At 37.0% G+C, this 15003-nt stretch overlaps 1 protein-coding gene across 2 annotated transcripts; it reads right to left on the bottom strand.

Annotated features, from left to right (window-relative positions):
- Positions 1 to 719: 719 nt before the first annotated feature.
- On the bottom strand, positions 720 to 12831 carry dcun1d5 (DCN1, defective in cullin neddylation 1, domain containing 5 (S. cerevisiae)). 2 transcript variants are annotated; one of them, XM_036585362.1, is made up of 11 exons: positions 12719 to 12831; positions 7927 to 7975; positions 7596 to 7638; positions 7389 to 7491; positions 6057 to 6148; positions 5375 to 5445; positions 5072 to 5163; positions 4323 to 4431; positions 3797 to 3901; positions 2702 to 2804; positions 720 to 1180 (listed from the first exon to the last, which is right to left on the bottom strand). In XM_036585362.1, the coding sequence occupies exons 4-11, from the start codon at positions 7457 to 7459 to the stop codon at positions 1125 to 1127; spliced, it is 699 nt and encodes a 232-aa protein (XP_036441255.1). In that variant the 5' UTR covers positions 7460 to 7491; positions 7596 to 7638; positions 7927 to 7975; positions 12719 to 12831; the 3' UTR covers positions 720 to 1124. The 2 variants fall into 2 exon arrangements, with proteins under 2 accessions (XP_036441255.1, XP_036441254.1); XM_036585361.1 differs by having other exon boundaries at positions 7604 to 7638.
- Between the last annotated feature and the right edge of the window lie 2172 nt (positions 12832 to 15003).

The raw sequence follows: 15003 nt of genomic DNA, 5'->3' as shown, positions 1-15003 counted from the left end.
AATGACATTATTGGTGACAGTAAACGCTTTCACAGTTGAAATATATGTACGCTGCTAGTTGTTAGCATATTTAAATCTATCTCTCTAAATATTCTCTAAAGTGGCCTACAATGAAATAATTAAACAGCTGAATATATAATAAAGATGCTGAAATCTGTCTGGAATTAAATGCTTAAAATGGATTGTTTTCTGTTGCTCATCTGCTATATAAAAGGAAAATGTAATGGTAACTTGAAAAGACCAAGTATCTTTTCGGGCTCCTGAGTGGAGCAGCCATCTGGTCTTTAAATCCAGACGTTGAATCCAATTTACTGTCCTAGATTTTGCAGATCATTGGTCGGTGTGACACTAAGTGACCAATCAGATACATCAGCAGTTCACTTAACTTGAGTGAAAGCAAAATACAGCACTGGAAACTGGATTCAATGTCCATATTTGATATCTGGTCTAATCGTTGGCCCCAGCATCACAAGTTCAATCACCGGCGATGCCAGGGGATGCCATAGTCAGACTGTTTTATTCCATTTGCCGGTTTTGTTGACATACAATAACAACAGAAAACAAGTTCTGTTTACAGTTATCTCAGACAGAGTCGACCTTACCCTGAGACCGAGACACGGCCGAGTCCGAGTGATGAGACAGAGACGAGACAGAGACCGGACTCGAGTACTACAACACTAATCTGAAATGCTTTTTAAAAACCAGTCGTCAAGAGAAAATGATATTTACATACAATTCCTTTATTTCATTTCTTTTGAAAACACTATAAACAAGGTAAAACTCAAAAAAATGAAAGGGAAAAAAATATTACATTAACAGATGACTTCCCTCCACCAGATCATACAACACTGGCAATGTAACTGCTGCAACAGATGCGATACATATGAAAAAACAGTTCCCCTTTTCCAACGTTTTCCTTTTATAGTTAAATTAACACTATAAGAGTCTCTGGGTAGTGACGGGTCCACCAGTGGCTCAGGGAACAGGGCGGCAGTCCCGGAAAGGAGCATGATGTTCCGGACTGTTGAGTGTGGAGAGAGAGAGCTTCCACTGATGTGCTTCTTCTTTCTTGCTCTTGAATTTTACATACATCACCAGCTTCTGCTTTACATCATCAGCTTCTGCTATAACGCCAGTCTGGCTTTCTGCCATTCCACAAATTCATCCAGCATCACCGGCCCTGAGGAGGGTAGAGGACACGGAGGTATAGCAGGGAAACATACTTAAAGGAAGACAAAGGAGCAGCACCAAGCAACAGCTTTTACATGCAGGGCTGTCACCATTACTCATTTAAACTTAATAAAACTCAATTTTAAAGAATTATGCATTAAATTTACATCTCTATGAATCAGCAGTGAATAGATGGCAGTTCTATGATGACAACACATAGTGTAAAATTCTCCTATTGCTCTCTGCTACAGTAAGAAAATAATTTCCAAGGTTTTCTCGTTTACCTTCCAACATTCCAGTATTTTGGACTGTTTAAAAAGATATCGACGCTGTCCGAAGAAAACCATGTATCTCCATTTTTGTCGATTCTTATTTTTCTGTCATTTCAACACACCAGCTGTCCTTTACATTGTGTGAACATTTCATGAATGAATCAATAGAAATGCTCTAAAATCACCTGGAATAAAATCTCTTTACATTAATTTACATTAGTCACGTTTACATGCAGCCTAATAATCCATTAATAATCCGACTAATAGCTCAATCATAATAGAATACGTCCATGTAAACACCTCAGTCGGAACAGACTAGTCCGATTGAGGCCATTCGGAATACAATTCGTTCTATCCGACTGAACGAGGTGGGTAATCCTGTAAGGAATAATATCCGTGTAAACGCCTGTATCTGATTACATTCCCTATCAGAAAGTTTAAGTCCATTCTGATCATGTTCGTCGCGTCATAGTGAAAGTTTATACCGTTCAACATGGCGGAGCAGAAACTGGTCTGCAGAGGAGACGAAGTTTATGCTCTGATCTTTAAAAGACGGCGGTGGGACGGACGTCCAGCTTATGTGTCTCAGAACACGACGTCTTCCTCTCGGCCTTCTTTAATAAGGACATGTGAAGGACGTTTTCCTGAGTCTGACATCATTTTAAAGCAATTAAAAACACAAGCGCAGCTCACTGCTGCTCATCTCACTCTGACTGGACTCACGCGATGTTCGCTGTCATGGTAACGTCTACACTAATTGGATCGGATTACTTGTAGTGAGCATGGAAACGAAGATTTTCATCAGATTGTTGAATAAAGTGAGCATATAACACCTCAGTCTTAATGTGTAATCGGAATGTATTCAATCGGATTGGCAAAAACCTTTGCATGTAAACAGTCTTTGAAAGGTAAGAGTGTTTTTGCCTTCTCCTATAAAGTTACTATTTTTGAGATACTTGTTTTTCTTTGGACAGCGACGATATGCGTGGTTTGTTATTGTTTAGTTATGTCATTTGTTATTGTCATCATTTTCCCTGCGCACACCTGATTCAACTCAGGAATTGTTTGTTAGTTGGCTGATCAGTTGAATTAGGTTTGTTAGAGCAGGGAAACACCAAAGCAGGTCAATGGGTCCTCCAGAACCAGGATTAGGAACCACTGGTGATGGATGACCAGGCATGAGGCTACAAAAAGAAGCAGTGAATCATGCACACAGATAAGTGACTAACTGCCCGGAAAGACAGAAATATGAGACTTACAGGCTCCGTCCTCATCGTAATTACTGAGGTCTGGATTTACAGTGCGACTAAACTCTAAGACGTTGTACCACTGGTCCTTGTTCATGACCTTATACTTGGATTGCTAAAGGGGAGAAAAAGAAGAGAAAAGGGGCAATGACATACACTCCACACAGTACATTAACAGACAGAGCTAACGCTGGGCAGCATTAATAAAATTCAAAATCAACATTTTTCAGATGTATCACAGGATAAGTAACACTGTACACCTGGACGTACACCGATCAGGCATAACATTATGACCACCTCCTTGTTTCTACGCTCATTGTCCGTTTTATCAGCTCCACTTATTATATAGGTGCACTTTGTAGTTCTACAGTTACAGACTGTAGTCCATCTGTTTCTCTGCATACTTTGTTAGCCCCCTTTTACCCTGTTCTTCAGTGGTCAGGACCCCATGGACCCGCAGGTACTATTTGGGTGGTGGATCATTCTCAGCACTGCAGTAACACTGAGGTGGTGGTGATGTGTCCACTCACTGTCCACTCTATTAGACACCCCTACCTTGTCAGTCCACCTTGTAGATGTAAAGTCAGAGCCGATAGCTCATCTGCTGCTGCACAGTTTGTGTTGGTCATCCTCTAGTCCTTCATCAGTGGTCACAGGACGCTGCCCACAGGAAGCTGTTGGCTGGATGTTTTTGGTTGGTGGACTATTCTCAGTCCAGCAGTGGCACTGTGGTGTTTAAAAACTCCAGCAGTGCTGCTGTGTCTGATCCACTCAGACCAGCACAACACACACTAACACACCACCACCACCACAGTGTTACTGCAGTGCTGAGAAGGACCCACCACCCAAATAGTACCTGCTCTGTGAGAGTCCATGGGGGTCCTGACCACTGAAGAACAGGGTAAAAGGGGGCTAACAAAGTATGCAGAGAAACAGATGGACTACAGTCTGTAACTGTAGAACTACAAAGTGCACCTATATAGTAAGTGGAGCTGATAAAATGAACAATGAGTATAGAAACAAGGTCATAATGTTATGCCTGATCGGTGTTTCACTCAGCATTATCCATAACCATTTTAATCTCATACAAAGAATAAACAGGCCAACCTCCAAAAACTGGTGAAACACAGGAAACAGGGGCCATGTTCTTCCAAGCAGCAGCGCCAGCATGGACTTTGCAGTGTCCATGTCTAGACTACGCTGGTCTTTATCCTGATGGAAAAAAAGGGAGAGAAAAGGAGAATACCAAACATTAGAAGTAAGCATTTACATACATACCTACCGTCCAACAAAATCCATCAAACTGAGCTACTACTTCACCACATTTAAGTCAATTAAATTTTTATGCAAGGGAGTTTCACTCAGTAGCATTTGTCAATCATACTCCAATACTGGCATTTGCAATACTGATATCACAGAAAGCTGCAGAATGCAGACTAATCTTCAACCATGTCACATTCATTCACCCAAAGCATTTTGTATTTTCACCCAATGCGTTTTGAATATTAATAGGCATACTGGAGTTGCAACATGTGGCGATATAATCGCTAGTTTATTTTGTACATACTGTGCAGTCCTACTTCACACCATCTCAGACAACAATACACAAACATACAAAAGAAATGAGCCTCACCCTGGCAAAGTCAAAGGCGTATCTGTAAATGTTCTTGAACACAACTGGGTCATTCAGTTGTGAGCGCAGGTAGTCGAGCTTGCCTTGTAACTTTTCTGTGCAGTCGCATCTGTTTCGGAGTGAAAAGACGTCAATATTGAAATGTCAATGCTTGGTAGGCAGAGAGATCCACAACTATACCTTCATTAAAATAATTAAAAAAAAATAAAATAAATATATAGCACCTTTCTCACACAAAAAACAGTAAGAAGGCAAAGAGGTGAAAGTGTTGAGAGGAAAGGTTAGTTTGAACTCTTATAACCCTGAAATAATTTTGCACAAAATTTAAGTATTTTGGTATTTTGGTAACATAAATCATGATTATTTTCTGGAGACACTAGACTCCTCTGACATGTCATTATTTGACATATTAACGCTAAAATAATTTTGATATATTTAGAATTTTGGCCATTTTGGATGAAAAATCTATTTACATTTTTTACTACATTTCCTCACATTTTTGCAGGTCAAGACTACAGAAAATATCATCAGCTCAGATATATTAGCAGAAATTGTCAGACTAGAATGTCTGTAAGCCATAAATACAATAAATTTGATGGTATACATAGTATATGTGATTAAATACATATGGAACAAAGAAAAAGAGTGAAATTGTTGAGAGAAAGAGTATATTTAAGGCTGAGTCTGTAGGGAAAAAGAAGTCATGCAGATACTAAGGGAGGCCACTATGCCACTGAAAGTGTTCTTACTGCAGTAGAGTCATTCCTTTGAGCCATTCTTCTTTAGTGAAAAATCCCATATTTGGTGCTTCAAGTTTCCAGGCTAAGACTAACATGATAATCTGGACAAGAGACAAAAAATATAATTTTAAGCAAGTTTATTATCGCCAGCCTAAATGTGATTTTTTTTTAAAGCAAACTGAAGAGACAAATCAGACCAATCATATCACAAACATTTCAAATGTTTATAATAAAAAAAGCATACACACAGTATTTGTTGATATGCAGGAGAACCTTTGGTTGTGAATATATACAAACTCTGAAAACACTTACATTCTCTGGTTCAACCCCAATATCCTCACAGAACTTTTCCATTCCTTCAGGTCCCACCACGTCATCAGGCCCTGAGGAGAGTAATATCAATTCAGTGATCAATAATTCGGTCACTGGAAATAAAAGGTTGTGATATTATTTCATTCACATTTGAATTGCATTTTTTAGGGGAATGTCAGTGATTTTTCACAATTTCTGTATAATAAAATGCTTAAGATGTAAACAAATTACTTAAGAGTTTAATACCTCTAAAAGCTCCCTCACAAAAGGTTATTACATTAAATGCTTATAAATATGTTGCCTGATTTTTTTGCGATAGTTTTAAGATCATTTTGGCTTTATTATTATTATTTTTTAATCCATTCATGGTGGTGGGGAACACGCAGGGAGAGTGTTTTAACGCAAAATCGTCCCCAATGAAAACTTATTTTTTCCATTCTATGTTACCATCAACATTACATATAAAAACTCAGAAGACATGTCGGTTCACCGATGGTTCTGGACAGTAAATAAAATGTCTATATTTGTGTTGTAGACATGGCAACCCCTGGTTCCTATCACCACCACTGTAAATACATCTGTCTGTAAGTCTACAATGAACGATTTCACATCAAACCACCCTGAATGGCTCTGTTTACATCTCAACCACTCAATTATCGTATAATTAACAAGAATAATATACCTGCATACTCGTAAAACCATGCAAGGCACTTCTTGCTAGAGAATTGATCTTCCGGATTTATCAATCTTCCTGGAGTTTGTGTCCGACAGTAACTGGGGCGGGAAGATTACAGAGAGATTTTAAATAAAAAAATGTTACCAAAATAAATAAATAAATAAATAAAAATAAAAACACCCACACATCTGAAATAAATTCAAGCTTAATTGTTTCCATTTTGTGACGAGTCACAAATATCAGCTGAAAAACATCATCAGCTAAAAACAAAGCATGTTACCAAAAAAGTCTGTACATGTACGTATGTTTTCTTAAACAAAACATATACCATATCAGCAAAGAACCAATTTATGTATAGTGTACAATGTCACCATCATATCAAAACACTATATTTTATTCAGTTTATTTATTTAAGCACTATTTGAAAACGCAAGCTGCCCTTTACATTGTGTGAACATTTCATGAAGAATGGACAAACAGAAAAGACTCAAACCAGCACATGGGAAGTGGGAGTGGGGGGGAGTGCTGAGGGGGCTGCAGCACCCACTGATTTCAGGACTGCAACTGATTAAAAAAAAATAAATAAATAAAAAAATAAAAACAACACAGGAATCTGAACTTTTTAATAATTTGAGCATAGCAAAGACTAACGTCTGCTTGTTTTAGACCTGAGTTTTTCTTTTTCTATTTTTATTTCTATTTTTTCACAGTCTGGAGTAGCCATGTGTTGTTTCAGTTAACACTGTATATTCATTAAAGCGAGGCGAATCGCTCCTTTCACATCAGCTGGCTGCACTGGGGGCTCATCGCTAAAACAAACCAGGTTGAGGTGCGAAGAAAGAAAGTGTATGCAGAGATAGAGGCCCGTTCTGAACCCCAAAGCAGCCTAATACCGTTTTTAAACTTAAAAAAAAAAAAAATCTGACATAATAACATTTAAACTGTTACATCTCCCAGTCTGACTGGTTCTCTGTTTATCAGAACATCTAGAACGAGAGGGCAGAGAGAGGATGTGCATCTGCGGCCTGATGTGTCAGTTATATGAATATACTGTTGTCTTACCTCATAATAGTGCATTGTTTGATGTAAAAATGTTTTAAAAAATGGAAATACAGCAAATAATTTAAAATAATTTAAAATAATGTCATTGTTCACGTCAGGTTTATGCTGCTTAAAATTTCAGCACCCCAACTAAAAACACCTTCCCGTGTCCATGGGCCCAAAATTACTTTAAAACCTTTTTACAGTAACATGCTTAAAAAGTTTACTACATTTTCTCCTTTTCTATAATATCTAACAACCTGTGAGAAGGAAAGACTTCATGGGTGCCAGGCTTACCTGGTAATTTTACACTTTCTGATGCTAGGGTCTTCAGAACCAGAGGACTTTCTCTTCTTTTTTACAGGCATAACGTAGTTTCCAAAGGGCTGATTCAGTCTAACTGAATTTGGATAATGAGAAATTTAGAAAACATAAGATAAGATCATCTTGAAAACAGGTATCCTTCACTTCACTTATTAAATAAAGACTCGAATGGAACTATACCTGCGTACTTTTGGTCTTTTTGTCCATTCAAGTCGACAAGATTCTTGACAAAGGGAAAAACAGCACAGTGTCAGAAATCACAGTGTGAAGGAATCACATTAGCTGAACAAATGAGGTAATTAAAACATCAGGCTAATTCTGGTTAAAACAATGATCACTGATGTTAAATGTAAATATATTGGTACACACTGATGTACAATATCTGAAGACATACAGTTTGTAAACAGCTGCTGCTAGTGGAACAACCAGAAAATAATTTTTTGAATAATCAAATAATTTATTCATATGAACAGGCATCACCCAATAGATTTTGGAGCAACTAAGCACTTACGAGTCTATCCAGGGTTTGAGAGACGTTCTTTATTTCCTCCAGTCCGTACCTTAGGAATAAAGAAGAGACGTTTGAGTTACAAAAATTCTTATTACATCATAAAAATAAAGGATGTGTCAGCTACAGCTATAATATCAAAGGAAAATCTTGCTTTTAAAAAAGTCAACTCATTGCTATTTCTTGAGAAAAGCACTCATAACACTGCTTAAAGCTAAAAATGCATTAGATACACAACTGTTAGATAAATAAATTTGATTAATTCAGCATTAAATGAGCCTGATCTCTAATGTGTGGTCTCTTATACGCCATCACGAGTGGTGCACGATTGGAATTGGCCAAGATCAGAACTGTCAGATTTTTGCTCCAAACATTGGTAATCTGCCAATTTGTTTTTATTTTGCCCAACCTGTACTGTAATTTTCTGATGTAAAGAACATAAGACATGTAAGAGCACTCTCACTTTATCTGACAGCTGCTGCTACATCTGCACCAAAATATCATAGCATAATTATGTATGGCTCATTGTGTAATAGCCAGTCACGTCTCTAGACAGAGCACTTTATTTGATTTATGCTATCTAAATAGAAGTCTGATTTTTTTTTTCCATTTAAGAATTTAAAAAGACAGTTGGTTTGCTATTTAATGAGCCGAACTGTCATTTATATTTCAACTATGGCTGATAGAAAGTACTGGGAATGTGCCAGTAAGTCTCACATGTTAATTTTGCCCACATAAAATGGAAGCAGCCTTAAAAATCTGTGACTGTTGCATCTCTATCCAGCACTTTTTTGTGTTCTGTCTTCTAGCATTAACTGCATCACTGGCTTGTCAGAAAATTAAAATCCGCTGCAAGTTGTGATGGGCAAAAAGTCAAAAATATAACTCGATACTTTAAGAAATGTTCATAGTACGTGTCTTGATATTATTTATTTCTGACATCTTATAAGTTGGAATAGACGAAAAAGAGCATTTGCGATAAGTAGTGTCATACTAACATTAAGTTAATGCTAATTAACTGTTAACAGTAATATTAAGCCTTTGTCTTTTAAAGCAGCACTATGTAATTTTGGGGGATTTGGAGACCTCTCTGGTACAAATGCGTAATTGCATGCAACGTACAGAAGAACATTATGTAACGTCCAATTTAAGGTTGCTTAAGTGTTAAGTTTAAAGGCCTAAATATGTCTTTGAATTTACGAGGTCCTGTGTTTCCGATTAAATTTAAGAGCCCCAGGTTTGCACTTGCGAACAATCCTCACTTGAATCATCTCCAGCAATGGATCCTCTGTGGTATTTACCGCAAGTGCGTCAGATTGCCGCGGTCTGAAATCACAAAGCCACTGTGCGATTGCGACATAAACCTGTGACTGTGTTATTCACAAGCTGTCTAGTGACAGACAATGATAATGAAAGCAGAAGGCAAGAGAGCCGAACTCCTTCCTATCTGCTCCTTCTTTCACTCTCTCTGAAAGCACTCAGAGACCAATTCCATGATTCCATGAGGCGGTAGTTCGTAACGGGCCGGTAGAGACGTATAAACAAAAACACCGCAGTCGCAGGCTGATTAGACATCATCAGTTTGAGACAATGCAGCCGTGGGTTAGCCAGAGATGGACAGGTTCCTTAGGGCGTTTCTCCTACCTTCTTCGGTGCAGACCTATCAAACTTTTCTCTTTCAGTTCACTGTTTTACCGTGTTTGAACACTCCACACGTTTACGGGTCTGAAACAAACAGCTGAAACCCGCGGGTCTCGATCTGCTTCCAACCAAACCCTGTTCAGTTCACTGACGGTGGGACGCATTTTATGATGAAACGAGGAAATTAATCAGCAGAGCCACCTTTCCTCTTCTTCTACCAGCACATCAGCGCTGTCCTGTGAGCTAGCCTTGGGGCGATAAACGATATTATCGAATATCGCGATAATTTCAACCAGTGAGGATATTAAGTTCTTTATCTTTAACCATTGACTTTGTACAAGCATTCTAATCTATGGTAGGTTAAAATTTTAGACCTAAGCTATAACAGAAAAGACGGCATTTAAGTATAGACCACGCAAACATAACTAATTAATTACAAATATACATTTTTAACACACCACTTGAAAAGATTAGAACGTAGCGTTTCAGTCTGGCAAAGAATGCTGGGTATATGCAAATGAAACACTCCGCTACGTGTGACCTTCTCCCTATACGGTGAAAAATGGATGAGCTTGTACAGAAGAAGGGTGTTACCGCGCCCGTTTGGCAATATTGCGGTTTCCAACCAGACGAACACGGAGAACCGTGAGATGTTAACAGTGCTACATGCCGTCTATGCAGAAAACTGATCATCACCAAAGGCGGCAATACAGACCTTGAATCCACAGTATGAGCTGCCAGGCCGTAAGTACTTCAGCAAGACAGTGGTGCCTGAGATGTGTAATAATGTACTGTGTATGAAACAATCTTGGTTGTTAAAGACTATAATCATAATAATATTAATAATTATTATTATTTCTTCTAACATAACTGTTTTTTCCAGAATTAAGATTCACTGCTATAATTCTCTTTTGCTGTTTTACTGAGATGCAGCAGTTCACTTACACAGGCTGCAATGAAATGATCATGTGACTGAAAGGCCCACTCACTTGGGTTTTCTTCGTAAATTTATTTTTAACACGATAATATCGTTTATCGTGAGAATTCTGGAGACGATAATCATTTGTCTAAATTTACATTATCGCCCAAGCCTACTGTCAGCATAATCTGCCGGTTTTAACGTCTGACTTATTGCTCTCATATCGTTCCTGCAGCTCGAGCTGCAGCTGATAAAAACGACAGATGAGCCATAAAATAACAGCGAAGATCTGTGTTTGAGTTTCTGTGATTGAAGTGAAGTGGACGATCTGATCTAATTCACTGGTTTTCAGTGTGAGCAATTAAAAAAAAAGAAAAAAGAAAACTATTTGTAAAAAAGAAGTTGAATTTAATTTTATTTTAATGCTGCAGGAATGACACTTTTTTATTTATTAATTATTTATTTTTAAATCCACACCGACGAGTTTGGGTGAGTCAGCAGCACCGTGCAGCAACACACACTCTTAACAGAGAGGGCTCTCCAAGGGTTCTTCAGTAAAGGGAATATTTCTATTTAGAACCATGAATTCTATATAGAACTATTTAATGCATTTTAGGTTCTTTGGATTGATGGACAACCTGGAACCTTTCAGAAAATGGTTCTATATAGCACCAAAATGTGTTCTTCTATTGTTACAAGCTTGACATTGTAACAACAGCAGAACCAATTTTGGTGCTATACAGAACCATTTTCCAAAAGGTTCTATCCAGAACCATGTCATGCTTAAATTATTCTTTGCATGGTGAAAGCGTTCTTTAGACTGACGGAGAATATGTTGTATTTAGATCTATAAAGAACCTTTTTGAAAACGGTTCAACATAGCACCAACAAATGTTCTTCTATTGTTACAAGCTTGACATCATAACAACAGCAGAACCCCTTTTGGTACTTCATAGAACCATTTTCAAACAAGTTACATACAGAACCATCTCACACTTAAATGGTTCTCTGCACAGTGAAACAATTCTTCAGACTGATGAAGAACATGTTGTATATGGTTCTTTAAAGAACGTTTGTGAAAATGGTGCTGTATAGCACCACGAAGGGTTCCTCTATTGTTACAAGCTTGATCCTTTTTTGGTGCTACATAGAACCATATAACAAACATTTTCCACCAATCTAAACGATTTAAACATGCGAAATAACCATTTGAACATGAAATGGTTATATATATATATATATATATATATATATATATATATATATATATATATATATATATATATAAAATAATGGTTTCATCTCAGGTTATAGATCTTATTCCAGATTTTTGTATATTTCTATTTTTATATCTGCCTGTAGGTAGGATATTTTTATATTTATTCTTCCTTTTATACTGTTTCACCCTTATTATTATAAGCTGGCTGCTAAAGCTCCTTCGGGATCAATAAAGTATCTATCTATCTATCTATCTATCTATATATAGAACTCAAGACTCTGAACAGAACCATCCCCTTTAATAAAAAACCCTTAGAGAACCACCTATTTTTAAGAGTGTATACTGGAATATTTCCATTATGACTGTGGGATATTTAGTGCGGAAGGTGAGCTCTGTCCTCTTTTTCCATTTCTGGATAAACACTAAAAACCCAAAGCCAGGTTCTCCACTGAAAGGTCTCTGATAGAACCACGGCTGATGGGACGGACGCTCCACTACAGGGACTCCATTTTAAGCAAAAACGGATCTACTACGTAGAACCGTGAACACTTCAGAGGTTAAGACGGTAAAACTGTTATTCAGCAGCACCAATATCGACAAATACCTCACATTCAGGTTCACCGTATCTAAACCCCGCAGTGTTCAGCGTCTATTTCGCTACTCGAGCACTGTGATTTCACCGGGTGCTCAGCAGAAGCTAACGGCTAACTAACGTCAGCTAGCGAGCGAGGCTGTAGTTGGCTTTCTAAACGCCGGCTTCTCGGTTTAATTTTCCGTTCCACCTTAAATGGTTACATTTCGGCACCTCGTGTGAAGGAAAAGGAGAGTTAGAAGGAGAAAATCTGAACAAGAAGCCGGAGAATCAGAAGCTGATTTAAGCTTCGGAGCCAGCTAGCGAGAAAACAACAGAGCGAAAACGTCAAAAAGTGAAAAATAAAACCCAGCAGGCACTTTTTTAGTGATATTAGTCACATCGTTACAATCATATCTGGTATCACAGTGAATATTGTTCCAACCTGAGACAGCCCGTGTCCAGTTTAGTGTCTGTGCTCAGTGAGCGGACAGTCTGAGCGCAGCTCGGCCAGCGTCTGAAACCTGTGAGGGAGCTCAGACTGTATGGAGCCGTTGCTTGTTTAACATCCGGGTTTCACGGGGCATAATAAAAGTCACTTGATTTTTTTGGGGGGGGATATGAATAGTCGTTTTGGCTTGTATCTCAATTTATGAAATTCAAATTAAACAAGTAAAAATATTATTAATATGGGTAAAAAAAATATATATTTAACCTCTTATTCTCCGGGGTATATTTTGGTTTTTCCATCTGAATTTACATGACCAAAATCCAGTTATTTTATTTTAAATATTTATAATAAATATCGTATTTTTTCTTATTGTATTTTATTTCATTTCATACATATATATATATATATATATATATATATATATATATATATATATATATATATATGTGTGTGTGTGTGTATATATATATATATATATATATATATATGTATATATATATATATATATATATATATAGACTACATGTAAATTTTTGATACCGTGCACTGTGAGCTCGTGTAACCAAAACCAAATTCCTTGTATGTGTAAGGCAAATTATTCAGTAACTGCATGAAACGTAAAATTTTTTTTTGTAAAAGCTCCCCTCAAATTAACAGAACTTGTGTTTTATGATCATACACATTACTATAAGCTTTCAATTTACTGCCGAAAGCCAAAAAAACTCACCTGATGTCTTCTATTTTTGCTAATTTGTCATATTTAAATGTTTTAAATCATCCAGGTTTTGATTTTAATATAAGATAAAGACAACGCGAGTAAACACAAAATGCAGCTTTTAGATGATCATTTCATTTATTGAAGATGAAAATATATTCAAAACCTATATCACCCATGTGAAAAAGTAAATTCCCCCCCTAAATCTAATAACCGGTTGTGGCACCTTTGGCAGCAACAGCTACAATCAAATTTGTGATAAATTGCAATAATCCTTTTACATTGCTGTGGAGGAACTTTGGTCCACTCTATGTTTAAGAATTGTTTTAGTTCTGCTGCATTGGAGGGTTTTTAAGCATGAGGTCTTGCCCCAGCTTCCCAATGGGATTCAAGCCTGGACTTTGACTCAGCCACTCCAAAACCTTCATTTTGTTTCTTTTAAGCCATTGAGAGGTGGACTTGCTTGTATGCTTGGGATCATTGTCCTGGTGCATAACCTAACTGCGCTGATGGGTGGACGTTCTCCTTCAGGATTTTCTGATAAAGAGCAGAATTCATCATTTATGACAAGTCATCCAGGTCCTGCAGAAGTAAAGCAGCCCCAGACCATCACACTACCACCACTTTTGACCATGGTTGACCTTTTTTTCAGATTTTTACATTTCTACATCATTTAAGCACTGCAGCTGTGAAAAATTACATTGTGTGAAAAATTTATGTAGAGTGGATCAATAGACATGATCCAAAAATGCTTGGAATAAAATCTATTTAGATTAATTTACGTGATTAATGTACCACTCTCCTGTAAAGTGGGGCAAATACCTTTTTACAGCACTGTACATACTTTTACTGACACAAAATTACTGGATAAAATATCCCAGTATAATGAGAACAATAAAAACAGTACATTCTTTAGCTTTAATAAAGCATGAAAAAATGAATGGAAATATTTTAAAGATAGATATTTTAAACATAGATATAAAGGACAATTTTTTTATGCATTATTTTGTTTTCCTTGAAGTCCACTTATAATGTTTGTATTGTTTTATATATTAATTATATGTAACCATTGCCAGCCTCTCTCCCAACCATGATAGCTTCACCTGTGGAAAGTTCCAAAACAGGTGTTTGGGATCATAAGTAAAAAACTTAACTCTTACACTGCCTCTTTCCAAACCAAATGTGTTGCAAGCATCAAATTTGAAATTTTATAGTTTATATTTACAAAAATCAAAAAGTTGATATGGTAAAATTTTGATTTTATTAAGTTTAAAAGTCACTGCTTTCTGTTTGTAGTTGCATTTTACCTACTTTCCCAACTTTTTTGGAACTGTGCTTGTACTATAGCACAGTGGAATGTTTCACTGAAACAGAGCTTAATTAACTGTATTATATATTTCTGTATTACTATTTATTAACATATAGTCTCCGTCATAATGAAAGCTCTATTTTCTTTAACACCTGCTCTCTACAGAGCAACTTCTCTTTTTTCCCTTAGAATTAAACTGCTTTGTTACTGCCTTTAAGACTGATGTATGTAAATGATCTCTGTTCTGATTGGCTG

The sequence above is a fragment of the Colossoma macropomum genome, unplaced genomic scaffold, assembly GCF_904425465.1.
Source record: "Colossoma macropomum unplaced genomic scaffold, Colossoma_macropomum, whole genome shotgun sequence".
Lineage (NCBI taxonomy): Eukaryota > Metazoa > Chordata > Actinopteri > Characiformes > Serrasalmidae > Colossoma > Colossoma macropomum.
Note: the sequence above shows the minus strand (reverse complement) of the source record. Positions and strands in the feature narration are given on the sequence as shown.

Bases quoted from the DNA above. Each gene is read 5' to 3' on its own strand.
- dcun1d5 (XM_036585361.1), bottom strand. The intron at 6,149-7,388 runs GTAAGCCTGGCA...TTCCCGCCCCAG, and splicing joins AGAAAGTGTAAAATTACCAG to TTACTGTCGGACACAAACTC. The intron at 2,805-3,796 runs GTTGGCCTGTTT...TCTCCCCTTTAG, and splicing joins TGTTTCACCAGTTTTTGGAG to CAATCCAAGTATAAGGTCAT.